General features: G+C 48.3%; 1 protein-coding gene across 2 annotated transcripts in view; it reads left to right on the top strand.

Moving 5' to 3' along the window:
• LOC127490201 (uncharacterized) overlaps positions 1–16,915 on the top strand; it is a 41,649-nt gene extending 24,734 nt beyond the window's left edge. For both annotated transcript variants that reach the window (XM_051842387.2, XM_070066844.1), the window contains exons 3-4: positions 8,883–9,056; positions 9,747–16,915. In XM_051842387.2, the coding sequence (XP_051698347.2) occupies positions 9,944–14,959 (5,016 nt within the window). In that variant the 5' untranslated portion in view covers positions 8,883–9,056; positions 9,747–9,943 and the 3' untranslated portion in view covers positions 14,960–16,915. The remainder of the gene's footprint in view (positions 1–8,882; positions 9,057–9,746) is intronic.
• The last annotated feature ends 1,801 nt before the right edge of the window (positions 16,916–18,716 follow it).

Below are 18,716 nucleotides of genomic sequence, written 5' to 3'. Positions count from 1 at the left end.
CCCAGCAACAGTGGGTTAGTGTCCCTTTTCCCCCACATCCTCGCCAGCATCTGTTGTTGGTAGATTTCTTTTTTTTTTTTTCAAAGTTCTTTTCAAAAGCCTCTATTCTGTCTTTTTTTATCTTTTATTTAGTAAATATAAATATTCAAAGTACAGTTTATGGATTACAATGGCTCCCCCCCCCATAATTTGCCTCCCACTCACACCCCTCCCATCTCCCGCTCCCTCTCCCATTCCATTCACATCAAGATTCATTTTCAATTATCTTTACATACAGAAGATCAATTCAGTATATATTAATTAAAGATTTCATCATTTTGCACCCACACAGAAACACAGAGTGTAAAATAATGTTTCAGTACTAGTTATAGCATTACTTCACATTGGACAACACACTAAGGACAGATCCCACTTGAGAAGTAAGTACACAGTGACTCTTGTGGTCAAACTAACAATTTGACACTCTTGTTTATGGCATCAGTAATCTCCCTAGGCTCTTGTCATGAGTTGCCAAGGCTGTGGAAGCCTTTTGAGTTCGCCGACTTCAATCTTATACCGACAGGGTCATAGTCAAAGTGGAGGTTCACTCCTCCCTTCAGAGAAAGGTACCTCCTTCTTTGATGGCCCCGTTCTTTCCACTGGGATCTCACTTGCAGAGATCTTCCATTTAGGTCTTCTTTTTTTTTCAAGGGTGTCTCAGCTTTCCATGCCTAAAATACTCTCATGGGCTCTTCAGCCATATCCGAATTCCTTAAGGGCTGATTGTGAGGCCAGAGTGCTATTTAGGACATCTGCCATTCTATGAACCTACTGTGTATCCCGCTTCTGATGATGGATCATTCTCTCCCTTTTTGATTCTATCAGCTAGTATTAGCAGACACTAGGCATGTTGTGTGATCCCTTTGACTCTTAGACCTATAAGTGTGATCAATTGTGAACTGAAATTGATCACTTGGACTAGTGAGATGGCTTTGGCACATGCCACCTTGAAGGGATTGTATTGGGATCACATGGCATGATTCTAACTCCACCATTTGGGGCAAATCCAATTGAGCATGTCCCAAATTGTACATCTCCTCCCTCTCTTATTCCCACTCTTATATTTAACAGGGATCACTTTTCAGTTATATTTAAACACCTAAGAATAATTGTGTGTTAATCACAGAGTTCAAACAACAGTACTAGAACAAAATAAAGAGAAAATACTAAAAGGGATAAAGTATTACATTGTACATCAACAGTCAGCACAAGAGCTGATCAAGTCACTGTTTCTCATAGTGTCCATTTCACTTCGACAGGTTTCCCCTTTGGTGCTCAGTTAGTTGTCACCGATCAGGGAGAACATATGATATTTGTCCCTTTGTGACTGGCTTAATTCACTCAGCATGATGTGCTCCAGATTCCTCCATTTTATCGCAAATGACTGGATTTCATTGTTTTTTTACTGCTGTATAGTATTCTATAGAATACATGTCCCATAATCTCTTTATCCACTCTTCTGTTGATGGGCATTTAGGTTGATTCCAGGTCTTAGCTACTGTGAGTTGAGCTGCAATAAACCCTGAGGTGCAGACAGCTCTTTTATTTGCCAATTTAATTTCCTTTGGGTAAATTCCAAGGAGTGGGATGGCTGGGTGGTATGGTAGGGATATATTCAGGTTTCTGAGGAATCTCCAGACTGACTCCCATAGTGACTTTACCAGTTTGCATTCCCAGCAACAGTGGGTTAGTGTCCCTTTTCCCCCAATCCTCACCAGCATCTGTTGTTGGTAGATTTCTGTATGCGAGCCATTCTAACCGGGTGAGGTAACACCCCATTGTGGTTTTGATTTGCATTTCCCTGATGGCTACTGATCCTGAAGATTTTTTCATGTGTCTGTTGGCCGCTTGGATTTCCTCTTTTGAAAAATGTCTATTTAGGTCCTTGGCCCAAATCTTAAGTGGGTAGTTTGTTTTGTTGTTGTGGATTTTCTTGATCTCTTTGTAGATTCTGGTTATTAATCCTTTATCGGTTGCATAGTTTCCAAATATTATTTCCCATTCTGTTGGTTGCCTCTTCACTTTCCTGACTGTTTCTTTTGCAGTACAGAAACTTCTCAATTTGATGCAATCCCAAATGTTAATTTTGGCTTTCACTGCCTGTGCCTCCGGGTTATTTTCCAAGAAGTCTTTGCCGATACCTATATCTTGCAAGGTTTCTCCAATGTTCTCTGATAAGTTGATGGTGTCAGGTCGTAGATTTATGTCTTTAATCCATGTTGAGTGGCTTTTTGTGTAAGGTGTAAGGTAGGGGTCTTGCTTCATGTTTCTGAACATGGAAATCCAGTTTTCGCAGCACAATTTGTTGAATAGACTACCCCTGCTCCAGGAATTGGTTTTAGATCCTTGATCAAATATAAGTTGGCTGTAGATGTTTGGATTGACTTCTGGTGTTTCTACTCTGTTCCATTGGTCTATCCATCTGTTTCTGTACCAGTACCATGCTGTTTTGATTACAACGGCCCTGTAATATGTCCTGAAATCTGGTTATGTGATGCCTCCGGCTTTGTTTCTGTTGTCCAAGATTGCTTTAGATATTCGAGGACTCCTGTGTCTCCATATGAATTTCAGCATCATTTTTCCAGATCTGAGAAGAATGTCTTTGGTATTTTGATTGGTATTGTATTGAATCTATAAATTGCTTTTGGGAGAATGGACATTTTGATGATATTGACTCTTCCAATCCATGAGCATGAAAGATGTTTCCATTTTTGATATCCTCTTCTATTTCTTTCTTTAAGATTTTGTAATTCTCATCGTAGAGATCTTTGACGACCTTGGTTAAGTTTATCCCAAGGTATTTGATTGTTTTTGTGCCTATTGTGAATGGGATTGACCTTAGAAGTTCTTCCTCAGCCATGGCATTGTCTGTGTATACAAAGGCTGTTGATTTTTGTGCATTGATTTTATATCCTGCTACTTTACCAAACTCTTCTATGAGTTCCCATAGTCTCTTAGTAGAGTTCTTTGCATAATAAATAAAGAATCACATCATCTGCAAAGAGAGATACTTTGACTTCTTCCTTCCCAATTTGTATCAATTTAATTTCTTTTTCTTGCCTAATAGCTCTGGCTAGAACCTCCAGAACTATACTGAATAGCAGTGGTGAGAGTGGACATCCCTGTCTGGTACCAGATCTCAGTGGAAATGCTTCCAACTTTTCCCCATTCAATAGGATGCTGGACGTGGGTTTTTCATAAATTGCTTTGATTGTATTGAGGAATATTCCATCTATACCCAGTTTGCTTAGAGTTTTCATCATGAAAGGGTGTTGTATTTTATCAAATGCTTTCTCTGCATCTATTGAGATAATCATTTGGTTTTTCTTCTGCAGTTTGTTAATGTGGTGCATCACATTCATTGATTTGCGCACATTGAACCATCCCTGCATACCAGGGATAAATCCCACTTGGTCTGGTGGATGATCTTTCTGATGTGTTGTTGTATTCTATTGACCAGAATTTTATTGAGGCTTTTTGCGTCTATGTTCATCAGGGATATTGGTCTGTAATTTTCTTTCAATGCTGCATCTTTTTCCGGCTTAGGGATTAAGGTGATGCTGGCTTCATGGAAAGAATTTGGGAGGATTCCCTCTTTTTTGATTGTTCTGAATAGTTTGAGAAGAATTGGAGTTAGTTCTTCTTTAAATGTCTGGTAGAATTCAGCAGTGAATCCATCTGGTCCTGGGCTTTTCTTTGTTGGGAGGGCCTTTATTACTTATTCAGTTTCTGCCTCTGTTTTGGGTCTGTTTAGGTTTTCTTTTTTTTAATTTTTTTTGACAGGCGGAGTGGATAGTGAGAGAGAGAGAGAGACAGAGACAAAGGTCTTCCTTTGCCGTTGGTTCACCCTCCAATGGCCACCGCGGCCGGCGCGCTGCGGCCGGCGTACCACGCTATCTGATGGCAGGAGCCAGGTACTTATCCTTGTCTCCCATGGGGTGCAGGGCCCAAGGACTTGGGCAATCCTGCACTGCACTCCCTGGCCACAGCAGAGATCTGGCCAGAAAGAGGGGCTACCGGGACAGAATCTGGCGCCCCGACAAGGGCTAGAACCCAGTGAGCTGGCGCTGCAAGGCAGAGGATTATCCTAGTGAGCCGTGGCGCCGGCCTTGTTTAGGTTTTCTATATCTTCATGGTTCAATTTAGGTAGGTTGCATGTGTCCAGGAATCTACCCATTTCTGATAGATTTCCCTGTTTGCTGGCATACAACTCTTTGTAGTAATTTCTGATGACTCTTTTTATTTCTATGGTGTCTGTTGTTACGTTTCCTTTTTCATCTCTGATTTTATTGATTTGGGTCTTTACTCTTCTTTTTTTAGTTAGCTGGGCCAATGTTATGTCAATTTTGTGTATTTTTTCAAAAAAACAGCTCCTCGTTTGGCTGATTTTTTGCTAATGTTTTCTTGGTTTCAATCCTGTTGATTTCTTCTCTGATTTTAAGTATTCCTCTTCTCCTGCTAGTTTTGGGTCTGGTTTGCTGCAGTTTTTCTAGATCCTTGAGATGCACTGAAAGCTCATTTATTTGGTGCCTTTCCAATTTCTTGATGTAGGCACCTATTGCTATAAACTTTCCTCTTACACTGCTTTTCCTGTATCCCATAAGTTTTGATATGTTGTGCTGTTGTCCTCATTTACTTCCAGAAAGTTTTTGATTTCTCTTTTGATTTCTTCTATGACCCAGTGTTCATTCAGGAGCATGTTGTTCAATACCCATGTGTTTGCATATGCTCTAGGGATTCCTGAGTTGCTAATTTCCAACTTCATTCCACTGTGGTCTGAGAAGCTGCATCGTATGATTCTAATTCTTTTGAATTTGCTGAGACTTGCTTTATGGCCTAGTATGTAGTCAATCCTAGAGAAGGTTCCATGTGCTGCTGAGCAGAATGTAAATTCTTTAAGTGTAGGATGAGAAGTTCTGTAGATATCTGTTACATCCATTTTGACTATAGTGTCATTTAAATCTACTGTTTCCTTGTTGATCTTCTGTCCAGTTGATCTGTCTTTCTGAGAGTGGAGTATTGAAGTCCCCCACTACTATTGCATTGGAGTCTAAGTCTCCCTTTAAGTCCCTTAACATATCTTTTAAATAAACCGGTGCCCTGTAATTAGGTGCATATACATTGATAATCGTTATATCTTCCTGTTGAATAGATCCCTTCATCATTATATAGTGCCCCCCTTTGTCTCTCTTAACAGTTTTGTGTTAAAGTTTATTTTGCCTGATATTAAGATGGCTATACCAGCTTTTTTTGGTTTCTGTTGGCATGGAATATCTTTTTCCAGCCTCTCACTTTCAGTCTGCATGCATCTTTGTAGGAAAGATGTGTTTCTTGTAAGCAGCAAATAGATGGGTTTTGTTCCTTAATCCATTCAGCTAGTCTGTGTCTTTTAATTGGAGTGTTGAGGCCATTAACGTTCAACGTGACTATTGATAAGTAGTAACTTTGCCCTGCCATTTTCCCAAAGATATTTTCTAATACATGCTTTGAACTTCGTGTGATCTTTTACTGTGAGGTTTTCTTCATTTACCTTCTTTCATATTCGTGACCATGTTTCTGTTTTTCTGTGCTTCACACATCTTTAAGCATCTTTTGCAGGGCTGGACGGGTGTCAACAAAATCTTTCAATTTCTGTTTGCTGTGAAAGGTCTTTATTTCACCTTCATTCACAAATGAGAGCTTTGCAGGTTATAATATTCTGGGCTGGCAGTTTTTCTCTCTTCGTGCCTGGGCTATGTCTTACCATTCCCTCCTAGCCTGTAGAGTTTCTGATGAGAAGTCTGCTGTGAGTCTAATTGGAGATCCTCTGAGGGTAACCTGGCGTTTCTCTCTTGCACATTTTAGGATCTTTTCTTTATGTTTCACTGTGGTGAGTTTGATTACAATGTGTCGTGGTGAGGATCTCTTTTGGTCATGTTTACTGGGGGTTCTATGAGCTTCCTGTACTAGGATGTCTCTGTCCTTCTCCAAACCTGGGAAGTTCTCTGCTAGTATCTCACCAAAAGGCCTTCTAATCCTTTCTCTCTCTCCATGCCTTCAGGAACTCCTAGAACCCGAATGTTGTTTTTTTTAATAGTGTCCTGTAGATTCCCAACAATGTTTTTTAAATTTCTCATGTTCTTCTTTTCTTTGGTTTGACTGTATACTTTCCTGTGCTTTGTCTTCTAAGTTCAATATTCTCTCTTCTGCTTCACTGGCTCTGTTTTTAAGGCTCTCTGATGTGTTTGTCATTTGATCTATTGAATTCTTCATTTCATTTTGATTTCTCTTCACTATCACACTTTCATGTTCTACTAGTTTCTGCATTTCAGTTTGATTCCTCCTTAAGATTTCGTTTTCACGAGAGAGATTTTCTATCCTGTCCAGTAAGGATTTCTGTAGTTCAAAAATTTGTTCTTGAAAACTTCTAAATGTTCTTATCATAAATTTTTTGAAATCCGTATCTTGCATTTCTTCTATCTCATCATCTTCATAATCTTGGATTGGGGTGTCTTGTTCATTTGGGGGGGCGTCATAATGTCTTCCTTGTTCTTGTTTCCTTGGTTTCTGTGTTTGTTGCTTGGCATTGTGGAGATATTCTTTGGTTTCTTCTTCCCTCGCTGTGGTGTTTTTTCTCGTTATACTATGACTGTATTAAGTGGACTGTCTGCTTTTGATGGATCCTTAGAGGCTCCTGATGGGTGTGGCCAGAGAGCTCTGTTTGGTTCTTCAGGGTTAAGGGTGTGCCAAAGCTGACACACCCAGGTTAGGCGTGGTAAATCTTCCTCTCTCTCTCTCTCTCTCTCTCTCTCTCTCTCGATTCAGAAGGGAAGTAATTCCGCACAGCTGAGCGGAATTGAAGGCAGTCAATTTCTGATCTCTGCCTCCTGTGGGTTTAATATTCGTCTGCTCTGTCCCAAGAACCCCACAAAGGGTTTATGCAGTCCTCAGTGTAAGCTCAAATTTCTCTGCCATCTCCCACCGGGTTGCCAAGGTTACCGAGTTTGTGTACTCTCCCGAGAGCACTCATGTCTCCTTGAGTTCTCTCCCACACCTTCAGTTCTTCACAGTCTCAGTTCATTATCTCCACACATTCACCAGGTCCCAACCTCCTGTTATTTCACTCCCCCAGAGTCAGGTTTTTCTGCTTGGCTAATGGCAGGCACAGCCCCTATGTATGTCCAAAACGGCGCCTGCTCTTTGTCTTGCTTGCCCTTGAACGGTGAGTGGAGAGAGAGATTCATGTCCATACTGGTCCATTTTTTTTCCCTCTCTCCTCTAGTTAGCCTGGTGAAATTTCCCCCACGGGACCTCAAGCCTCGTTCCCTCTAGGCTCCTCCTTCCGCTTTCCCGCCGGTGTCTCAGGCGACTGGGGTTTTGGCTCACCTCCCTTTCCACTGCTGGTGCGTAGATTCCATGGCTGGGGTTCCGAGCCATGGGCGGCCGTGCCCTCCACGTGGGTCCACTGTGAACCAGCAGTTCCGGAAGAGTTTCCTCTGCTGTTTCTTCCCTAACTCTTCCTTGAAACTGCAGTATCTCCACTTGTATTAAACTGTCTTTTCCCGGACTGTCAATGTGCTCCCTTCCTATTCCACCATCTTGGGAATATCTTGGTGTGTATATTTTTAAATTGAGGACCTAAATGGAGCCATAAATGGCATTTTTCCTGGAAGAGAACGGTTGACAGGGATGTGTAGAGGCAGTGAGAGTGCATTACATGCATGGATCCCAGGCATTGTGGTTCTGTGTGCGCTTGTGTATACGCACATGTGTGCCTGTTCGTGCTTGTACTGGGGCTTGAGGGTGCTCCGTCACATGTATTCTGTAAAACGTGTGGCAGGTGCAGCTGAGGGGAGACTGAAGCAGCTGAGTCACCTGTCATTCCTTGTCCCCCGTGGTCTCTGTCGTCATGACACCAGGGCCCTGAGCTCTCTGACACAGAGGGCGCCAAACCCATGAGATCGTAGACCCTTGTCCAAGAAAGGTTTTGTGTAGGAGAGCCCCAAAGCATGACTATCTCATCGTCACTGTACACTAAAAATTCCATCTAGGAGTGTGTGCTTCCACAAAGGCAGACATGCCAGCGGTCGCCAAGGAGATGACCTCTTTGCTTTAAGAAACCAACTTCGAGGTCAGTGGTGCACAGGCTGGGTGTACAGATGAGTTGTACTGCGTGCAGGTGGAGTGCAGAGAGAACAGCCAAGCGTGTTCTGCAAGTGAGTGGGAGTGGGAAGATGGGAAGAGCAAGACAAAGAGAATGCCTGCCTCTCCCACAGTGCATGTTCCCAGCACTTTGGCCGCTGCATTCAACAGTTGGGGAAACACTGGAAGCCATGGTTGCAAAGAGATTCCCCAAAAGCAGTGTGAGAAAGTGAGCCTTTTCAAGAAAGTTGTCCAAGCTGCTCTTACGTTAGGAACTTTGGTTTCATGTAGTGCACAGGGGAGCACGAGGAATAGGGAATGCGTTGGAAGCACCCACATCAATAGGGTAAGGTGAGCGTGTGTCACATGCCCTCCCCTGGGTCGGTCCTCCCATGAAACTTACACTCTGCAAGCCAGTTTAATGTTGTTTGAGAGCTGGGGCAGGGGGGGAGACGCATTTTTGCTTCCAGTGCGGACAGAGTCCCAGAAAGCCTGCTGAAGTCACGTTCGAGTGTCTGGGGCGGAGGCAATGGTGAAAGCTGGAAACATTTTTGAATGCAGGAGAAGGAAGAAAAGATATGTGATATCCACTTTCCCGGGTCGGATTAAGCTATCAGTCCTCCTTCATGGGGTCTTGCATTCTGGAGCTGGGGATGGGAGCAGGTTGAGAAAAGTGCCCCCAGGTCATGGGTTTAATTTCCGATCTCTTTGGCACCTTACAGATCAGCCACTGAAAGGGAGCCAGTGCTAGGTCTCCACGGCTGGCCTCATCTGGTCTGTGGAAGGACGGTGTGTTTCACAGCAGGTCAGAGGTCTACTGACAGGCAGCAGCTGGACGTGACAAGCGAGAGCTCCAGCTCCCAGGAGAAGACTCACCGCGACCCACGTGACACTGGGTGAGACTCCTCTCTGCTAAAGATCCACCTGCAACCATTCCCTAGTGACATCTGGGGGGTGCGCGGTGCTATTCCCTGCTGCTCATGCTGCAGTCACTTGTGTGATAATGGGATGTCACAGATTCAGGGTGGGTGGCAGAGGATTTTAAGCACCACACAGACCTGCAGGTCTCAGCCCAGGCCCAGTGTGGGCAGCAGCCATTATCGAGTTGCAGGTGATTATGGGGGAAACTCTGCACTCTGTGTGCAAGCTCCTGAACATGGCTCTGTGCTGGTACCCAGCGTCTGTGCCTAGGGGTTGGCCTCTGGCTTCTGGTGGTGGACAGGGCCGCATTGGCACCTCAGGAAGGAAAAGAAGGAAGCCTTCCCCTTGGTCGAAGCTTGAGGAGCCCTGAAGCCACACTGTGACCAATTAGGAAAAGGGAACCCCGACACTTCAGCCACCCACCCAGTCGGGTGCTCTTCCGTGTGCCACTAAGATGAGTTTGGGGAGCACTGTGGTGTTTGGTCGCTACTCTGACACCTCCCCTCTCTTTTCCCAGAAACTTGCCCTCCCTCTGCCCCCTGTCTGAGACGCACTCCCCTTCCTTCCCTACGGTAGCTCCCCTCGGCCTCATGGAGCAGGTGCTTCCACTTCCACATTATGATTGCGTTCTGATAGACTGCTTGGTTTCTTTCTCCGTGTTGCAGTGTGCTCCACGATCATCCTGGACAGCTCGAGTCCAGGCCTCTCGGGAGGACTTGCGGGGAGGAGCACAGCCCCCACCTGCTGTGTACCCTTTGCAGTCCTTTGGCAAAGGAAATCGGGGCCAGAACAGCGGCGGCAACAGCAGCCAGACGCCGAGGCCGCTTCTGAATTCCTCTTGGTGTGAGGCACTCGAGTCGCAATGGTTGCCAAGTACATCCTGTGTGACTGGCGGGGCCACTTATGGCCAGCAAAGGTTTTGTCCAGACGCGGCCCCTCAGCAAAAGCTAAGAGGAAGAGGGCGCTGTTACTAGCCGTTCAGATCCTCGGAGTCGATGAAAAAATCAGAGTGAAGAGAGCAGACGTGAAGGCCCTGACCACCTCTGACCTCGAAGCGGTCGCCTTCTCAGCTAGGACAATGCCGAAGGGCAGCATGCCACTGGGCCAGAAGAGGGGCTACAGAAGGGCCCTGAGAGCGGCCTGGGAGATGCTACGCAAGAGAGCAAGCTGGGGCCAAGAACAAAAAGCAAAAGCGCCAAAGGCGCTAGCACCGCCCCAAAAGACCAGACAGAAGCCAGGCTGCCCACTGGCTCGTAAAAGGCATAGGAAGCCGAGAAGGGCCCTGTGGACCAGGCGCAAGAAAAGTAAGAGGCCAGGACCGGAACCAGGGCCGATGCCTTCAGAGAGCGAGGATGCCTTCCTGCTGGGCGAGAAACTGCAGGAGCCCATGAGCGCCGCCCCTCCTGCAGCCGCTGTGCAGACCGAGGCCCCCCACAGCTCCAGTGTGGGCCAGAAGGTCCCGACACTGGCGAGCCCGAGAAAGAGAAAGGCAAAAGAAAAGCCAAAGGGCAAGAGAGGAAAGGCAGGCACCTCGGCAGTCGCATGCCTGACCCCCACGGTCGTGGAGGAGGGTGCTGGTGCCACCCAGGACCAAGGGGTTCCATCTCAGCCCCTTGGGCTACCCCGCGCTGAGCCCAGGGCTGTGTACAGAGAGGCAGAGGACAGCTGCCCAACGACCCAGGCAACGTCCTCAGAGTGCTCCGTGTCCACTGAACGTACAGAGGACTCTGGAGAAGATACCTCAGAGGCAGTCTCACAAGCGGCTAGGGTGCCCTTCAAAGACCGTCTCCCAAAGCTGCAAATTGTCTTCCGTACACCAAAACGAAGAAAGAAGCTCCGGAAAGCAGCCCGTGACAAGGGGCCTCCCAAGAGCCGTGGGAAGACTGGCAAGAAAGGGGGAGAGGGACGAGTCACAGGACTCCTGACTCCCGGGGAGAAGCGCTCCAACAAAAAGCAAAGGCTGGTTGACAAAGGACCAGCCAAGGTCCCTAGAAAGGCTGGCAGGAAGGAGGAAGAGGGACCAGCCACAAGCGACACGGCTCTCCAGGAGACGCGTCCCACCAAAAAGCGAAGGCTGGATGAGAAAACACGTCCCGAGATCCGTGGGACATACAAGAAAGGGGAAGAGGAGCCGTCCACCAGCTCTGCAGCTCCCCGGGCGACACCCCGCATCAAAAAAGGAAGGCCGCCCCGCAAACGACCACGAAAGATCCCTGGCAAGGCGGGCAGGAATGAGGAAGATGAGCTAGCCAGTATGTTCATGGCTCTCCACATGTCGCCCCCCACCGAAACGCAGCAGCTGGTTAACAAACCACTCTCCAAGGTCCCTCGGAAGGGTGGCAGGAGAGCAGAGGAGGGAGCACCCACCACCCTCGTGACTCTCCAAGATACACAGCCCGCTGAAAAGCCAAGGCTGGAAGACATAGAACCACCCAAGATCTCTGGGGAGCCCTACAGGAAAGAAGAAGGCCCACATGCTAGCATCGTGACTCACCAGGAGCCGCCCCCCACCGAAAAGCTAAGGCTGGCTGACGAAGGACTGCCCAAGGTCCACGAGAAGTCTGACAGGAAAGGGGAGGAGGGAGCACCCAGCAGCTTCGTGGCTCCCCAGGAGATGGACTCCATTGAAAAGGCAAGGCTGGTTGACAAAGAACCGCCCAGTATCCATTGCAAAACTGACAGTAAAGGGGAAGAGGAGCCATCCACAAGCTTTGCAGCTTCCCAGGAGACACCCCCCATCGACACGGGAAGGCTCGATGACAAAGAAATGTCCGTGGTCCCTCAGAAGGGTTACAGGGAAGAGGAAGAGCAACCAGCCATTCGCATCATGACTCTTCAAGATACACAGTCCACCGAAAATGGAAGGCTGTTTGACAAAGGACCAACCAAGGTGCCTGAGAAACCTGACAAGAAACAGGAAGAGGGACCAGCCACAAGTACCATGGCTATCCAAGTGACACTTCCCACCCAAAAGCAAAGGTTGGAGGACAAAGTACTTCCCAAGATCCATTGGACTTACAAGAAAGGGGGAGAGGAGCCATCCACCAGCTTTCCAGCTCCCCAGGAAATGCCCCTACTTGAAACAGGAAGGCTGGAGGACAGACAACTTTGCAAGATCCCTGGCCAGGCTGCCCGGAATGAGGACGACAAACTATCCACTATGCTCATGACTCTCCACCTCTCGCCCCCCACCGAAATGCAACGGCTGCTTGACAAACCACTGTCCAATGTCCCCCAGGAGCGTGGCAGGAAAGAAGGAGAGGGACAAGCCACTATCTTCATGACTCCTCAGGAATTACCCCCCACCGAAAAACAAAGGTGGGTTGACAAAGGAATTTCCAAGACCTACAGTACCTACAAGAAATGGGAAGAGGAACCATCCACCAGCTGTGCAGCTCCTCAGGAGAAGCCCCTTATTGAAACAGAAATGCTGGACGACAAACGACAGAAGGGAAGCCTGGTTGACCAAGGACAGCCCAAGATCCATTCTAAGACTGACAGTAAAGGGGACGAGGGATCTTCCACGTGTTTTATGGCTCCCCAGGAGAAGTCCCTCATCAAAACAGGAAGGGTGGTTGACAAAGGACCACCCGGGATCCCTGGAAAGGCTGCCAAGAATGAAAAAGAGGGACCAGCCACTTTGAAACTCTTCAGAACTCCCCAGGATTTGCCTGCCACCAAAAAGCAAATGCCGCTTGACAAACCACTGTCTGAGATCCCTCAGAAGGGTGGCAGCAAAGGGGAAGGGGGACCAGCCACTAGCATCGTGACTCTCCAAGATACATGCCCCACTGAAAAGCAAAAGCTGGAGGACAAAGGATCACCCAAAATCCCTCAGAAACCTGGCAAGAAACAAGAAGATGGAGCAGCCACAAATGTCATGGCTCTCCAAGAGACATGCCCCACCGAAAAGCATAGGCTGGTTGACAAAGGACTTCCCAAGATCCATTGGACTTACAAGAAACGGGAAGAGGGACCACCCACCAGCTTTGCAGCTCTCCTGGAGAAGCCCCTCATGGAAACACAAAGGGTGGACAAAAAAGGACCACCCAGTATTCCTGGGGAGACTGGCAGGAAAGACGAAAAGGGACCAGCCACCATCGTTGTGGCTGCCCAGCAGTTGCTCTCCACCAAAAAGCAACGGCTGGTTGACAGACCACTGCCTAATATCCCTCATAAGGGTGCCAGGAAAGAGGAAGAGGGACTAGGCACTAGCATCGTGGCTCTCCAAGATACACAGCCCACCCAAAAGCAAAGGCTGGTTGACAAAGGACTCCACAAGAAACCTCAGAAGGCTGGGAAGAAAAAGGAAGAAGGACCAGCTACTAGCACGGTGACTCTCCAGGAGCCATACATTTCTGAGAAGCAAAGGGTGGTGGAAAAATTATTTCCAAAGATCTGCTGGAAGTCCGATGAGGAAGCAGGAGAGGGAGCATCCACCAGGCTTGCAGCTCCCCAGCAGTCGCCCCTCACTGAAACGGGAGGGCTGATTGATAAAGGACCACCCAAGGTCCCTGGGATGAGTGACAGGAAAGAGGAAGAGGGACCAACCACTAGCACTGTGACTCTCCAGGAGTCACACATCGCTGAAAAGCAAAGGTTGGTTGAAAAATTATTTCCCAAGCTCTACTGGAAGTCCGACGGGGAAGCAGGAGAGGGGCCATCCACCAGCTTTGCGGCTCCCCAGGATGTGTCTCCTGCCAAAAAGAGAAGGCTGGTTGAGAAAGGACTGTCCAAGAAGTCTGGCAGGAATGGGGGAGAGGGACCATCCACCAGCCTTGCGGCTCTCCAGGATTCGCCCCCCGCCAACAAGCAAAGGCTGGTGGACAGAGAATCGCCCAAGACCCCTAAGAAGGCTATCAGGAAGGGAGAAAAGGGACCAGCCACACCGAGCCCCATCGGAAAGGGAGCGCTGGTGTGGTTTAAATTTCAGGAGCACCCGTACTGGCCGGCAGTGGTCAAGAGTGTCAGTGAGACAGACAAGACGGCCAGGGTGTTCCTGATTGAGGCCAGCCTGTGTCCAGAAAAGCGCGGCATTCGAGTTCCTCTTGCAAGACTGAAGCACCTGGACTGTGCAGGGAAGGACAAGTTCCTGAAGACAGCCCGGAAGGCGTACCCGGAGGGTGTGAACTGGGTCTTCTCCCTGATCACCCATTACCGAAAACAACTCGGCCGGGGCTCTTTCGTGGGCTCTTTCCTGAACTATTACACCGCCGATGTCAGCTACCGTATCAGGAGAGTCATCCAAGACAGCGAACTGGACATCACCTTCCCCAAAGTGGACTACACCGAACTGGAGGCCCTGGAAGATTCTGAGGAGACCGCCCTGCAAGGGATGCCATCCCACAAGAAAATTCTCCCCGACCGCACGAAGGCCGCGTGGGACCGAGACAACCAGAAGCTGGTGGATTTCATCGTGAAGAAGAAGGGGGCCGACAGCCACCTCCTGGCCATCCTGAAGGGCAAGAAGCAGTCCAGGTGGCTAAGGTCATTTCTGAATTCCCACCAGTACGTGGTGTGCGTCGAGACATACCTGGAGGACGAGGACCAGTTGGAACTCGTGACGAAACATCTACAACAAGTCTACGAGCATATAGACCAGAGGTTGCAGGCTCTGGTCAGAGACAAAGTCAAATTCGTGCTGGAAGTCCTCCTGCCAGAAGCAATCATTTGTTCCATTGCTGCCCTCGATGGCCTAGAGTACAAGGACGCAGAAAAGAAATACCTGCAAGGGCCGCCCGTGCATTACCGCGAGAAGGAACTGTTTGACAAAAACAGCTTAAAGAGAGTGAGAAGGAGGCTAGCCTCCACGTGTGCTGCGAGCAGTTCTCTGGGCGCGCCTGGCCCTCAGCACGCAGCCTCCTCGTCATCTCAGTAATCAGGTGGAGCGCCACGTGGGCCCCTGCTCTACCGCAGGTGGACAACATGTGCATCTGCTTTTGGATCCACCTCTAGCACTTGTGGGGCGCCACACTCATCCACCTTTGTCCTCCACACGCCCTTCACAAGCCCCTCTGCACGCATTTGCCTTGCCGTCCATGCTCACATGGGCAGACTCATCCAGACATTTTCCAAAGAAAAGGCCACGATTGTTCCCAGCATGTCTCTCTGACTGCAAGCAGCATTTCCGGAGAGGATGCATACTCTGATTTACACCGCAAAGCACTGAAACCGTCCGGGACGCAACCACCATCTTTCAGACCCTCGTGCACCTTCTCACAGAAACATCACCTGCGTTTCTCTTGGCGTTAGGCCTAACGCTGAAATGAACGAGTGGGTTCCTTCCCAAGGTAATTCCCGAGGTTTCCCTGCCGTGCCTCTTTATGCTTTGCTGTTTCTTTGATTTTTAGAAAATAGCCCTAAGAGCTGAAACTAATGACACAAACGCCTTCCCGCATCTCAGCCCTGCCCTCTGCTACCTTTTCCCGAGGCAATGCCGAGTGGCAGACAGAAAGCCCATCGGGCACCGGCACGCTGTCCACGTGTGAGGGAATAACATCTCGGCGGGCAGGAAGCACTCCACCGCCTCACGCAGGATGGCTCACTGGGCTTACCCGAAATCCTGCCCATGTGGTAGCTCTTCTTCCACAGCTGAAGCGTGTCCCGAGGCACACAGGTTCTCGGCTGACCTCGCGACTGGGGGCGGCTGGACCCTCTTCCTACAGCTGCCTGTCCCGGAGGATGGCGGCCCCGAACCTCCCGGTCACAGGCCCGCCTCTCCACACCTTTGAGTAGCGCCTGGCTGCCCAGGCGTGCTCCTACTCTGCTGGAAATTGCAGGAATCCCAGCACCTTGATCCGGATCCCGGATCCCGGATCCCCACCCTGGAATCCTCTGCCTGCCACCAACCCAGCTTTACCTCCCAGCTGACTCATTTAGCCAGCCCCGACAGCTTCCCACGGTACGAAGGCAGACCACCGAGTCATACCAGGCTGCTCGAGCAGGGGACAGCTGTGGCTTTTCACCTAAATGCCACCCTTGTTGGGACGTCATGAAGCACGCGCAATTGAAAGGGACATTCCACACCCCGTGGGTTCTTAGACTAACTTAAGCCAAGGCGTTTTGAGAGCAAATGTCAGAAAAGCTGGTTTGTTTCGAAAACTTGGTGCGGAAACCAACATGAAGGACTTAAGTTGAACTTTACTGTGTTTGCTGTGTGTAGTTCTTACAGGGAGCCAGCTGTTCTCATGGAGACTGGTATCCATTCACGTGACGGTGTGGTATTGTCAGATTTGCAGAGTGTCTGTTTGCAACCACAATGAAATCCTTTTGTGTCTTAACCTAATATATGCTCCCTTGTGCTTTAGATTGTACAACATAGATGGAGTGTTTGTGAAAAAACTCACATGCACACACACCCAAAGAAAGTATAGTTTGGGAACCATAATGGTTGCTGTTGTCATGTTTGACTGCCCGTTCTGAATTTTCTCCTCATTCTAAATCAGTTTTCTTTCATGCTTCGTTTTGGAAGAGCTCCTTCTAAGCTGTATCAGGCCGGACTAGGGAATGTGCAGTGTGGCAGACAAAATCACATCCACTGCCACAAGTCCTGGTATCCATCTTTAGAATCTGTGCATGTTACTTCACAGAGCTGTGGGGATCTTCCAGATGTATTTAAAGACCTTGAGATGGAGCGGTTACCTTTGGTTATCCAAGTGGACCCAAAGTAGTCTCGAAGATCCTTACATAGGAAGGTATAGATCAGAGTAATAGAAGCTGTGCTGATGAAAGCAGAGTCAGAGACTTGAAGATGCTTATACTACTGACTTAGTCATAAAGACACAAAAATGGTCTGCAGGCCAAAAAGTGCAGGTAGACTGTGGAAGTTGCAAAAAACAAGGGAATGTTTTTTTTCTAGAGCCTCCAGAAAGAACATGACTCTGTTGACACTTGGATTTTAGTGAGAACTTTCCCAGACTCTGACCCCTGGAATGGTTGGAGAAACAATTTGTATTACTAGTACACTACATTTGTGGTAATTTGTTATGGCAGCCTTAAGAAGCTAATACAACTGAAAAATGTACAGTTTCATTGCTAGGGATAGCTGTGTTCTGGAAGCTTGGGTGCTGATAACGGCGTTCTAATGCCGGGGTGTTGTAGGAGGACTCACAGGGCACTGAGAAAGAGTCTGGCGCTGACATGGGCCAGCATAGAGTGTGAACCAGCTTCCCAAGAACAAAGCAAGAGTCCACAGACTAGGCTTGTTTTTTCAAATATATTACTTATTTTTTTTGAAAGGCTGAGTTACAGACAGAAAGAGAGAGAGGGAGAGAGAGAGAGGGAGGGAGGGAGGGAGGGAGAGAGAGAGAGAGAGAGAGGCAGAGAGAGATCTTCCATGCACTAGTTCACTCCCCTAAATGGCCGCAGTCTCTGGAATTGGGCCGATCAGGAGCAAGGAGCCGCTTCCGGGTCTCCCAAGTGGGTGCGGAGACCCACATACATGGACCACCTTCTGCTTCCTTCCCAGGGGTACCAGTGGAGAGCTGGATCAGAAGTGGAGCATCTGGGACTCAAACTGCACCCACATGGGGTGTCAGCACCGCATGTGGTGGGCTTATCCACTACTCTACCTCACCGGCCCCAACTGGGTTATTTCTGAACTAAGTTCAAATCCAAGCTCCACCACTTAGTATCCATTTGACCTGGGCAAGTTGTGACACCTCTCTGAATACCACTTTCCTTCTCTGTAAAGTGGGAATGTTGGTACCTTCTAAGGTGGTCATTAGGATGAATAAATCAAAATAATCACATATCTTTGGCGTAGTACCTGGCACATAAAAGTGACAGAAGAGCAAACATACTGATTGTTATCCCCCTGAAATTGAGATGAGGAGCCCCAGGCTGAATAGGTCCCCTCTCCTTCCCCAGATCAGATGCAGAATGAGCTCCGAGTACATGCCTTGGTGGGTGTAGGCAGGAAATATGTTTGGAGTAAGTGGCTGCAGCTTGGGGACAGCAAATCTGGACGGGGGGAGGAGGCAGTTGTCCATCAGTCATGTTCTTCACAGCCCTGCAAATGGAGGGGAGCATCAGACTGAGACTTCATGTTAGCCAAGGCACCCATCTCTCTCCTTAACATCGCCGTTTATGCAGGTATTTGGTGCTGAAGCTCCTCTGCCATGTTGAGATTAGAGTGGATTTAGAGATTTCTGGAGCAGCCACAGCAAGTCCAGGGAATAGGTGTTCCCTTCTCTGTCTGACCCAAGAGTCCAGGGAGGCCTGCACAAACGTGCAGCTCTCCTCACAGGAACTTGAAGCAAAGTCTCCGTTGCTGGGGCATGGCTATAAACTCTGTTGGTCTAATCATGCAATCCAGATTGAAATGCAAAATTGCAGTACTAGATGATTAGATGGGTTCAGAGTCTGTTAACTCACGTCACCATAGGTCCTGGGATTGTCAGTACTATGCCCCTTCAAGGTCATTAGTGGACAGATTCCTCTCATTCTTCTGCTACCTAACTCAGTGACCCCCTGTGTCCTTGCTTCCTTCATGATGACAGGATGACTACTGTAGTCCTTTTGACACATACATCTGACAATGTCTGTATGATGAAGGAGGAACAAGAACCCTTCCACCAACACATGCCCCCATGTCTCACATTCCAGGCCTTTTATGGAGGCCAAAAAGAACACGC

The sequence above is a fragment of the Oryctolagus cuniculus genome, chromosome X (genome assembly GCF_964237555.1).
Source record: "Oryctolagus cuniculus chromosome X, mOryCun1.1, whole genome shotgun sequence".
NCBI classification, from domain to species: domain Eukaryota; kingdom Metazoa; phylum Chordata; class Mammalia; order Lagomorpha; family Leporidae; genus Oryctolagus; species Oryctolagus cuniculus.
This window is presented reverse-complemented; position numbering and strand designations above follow the sequence as displayed.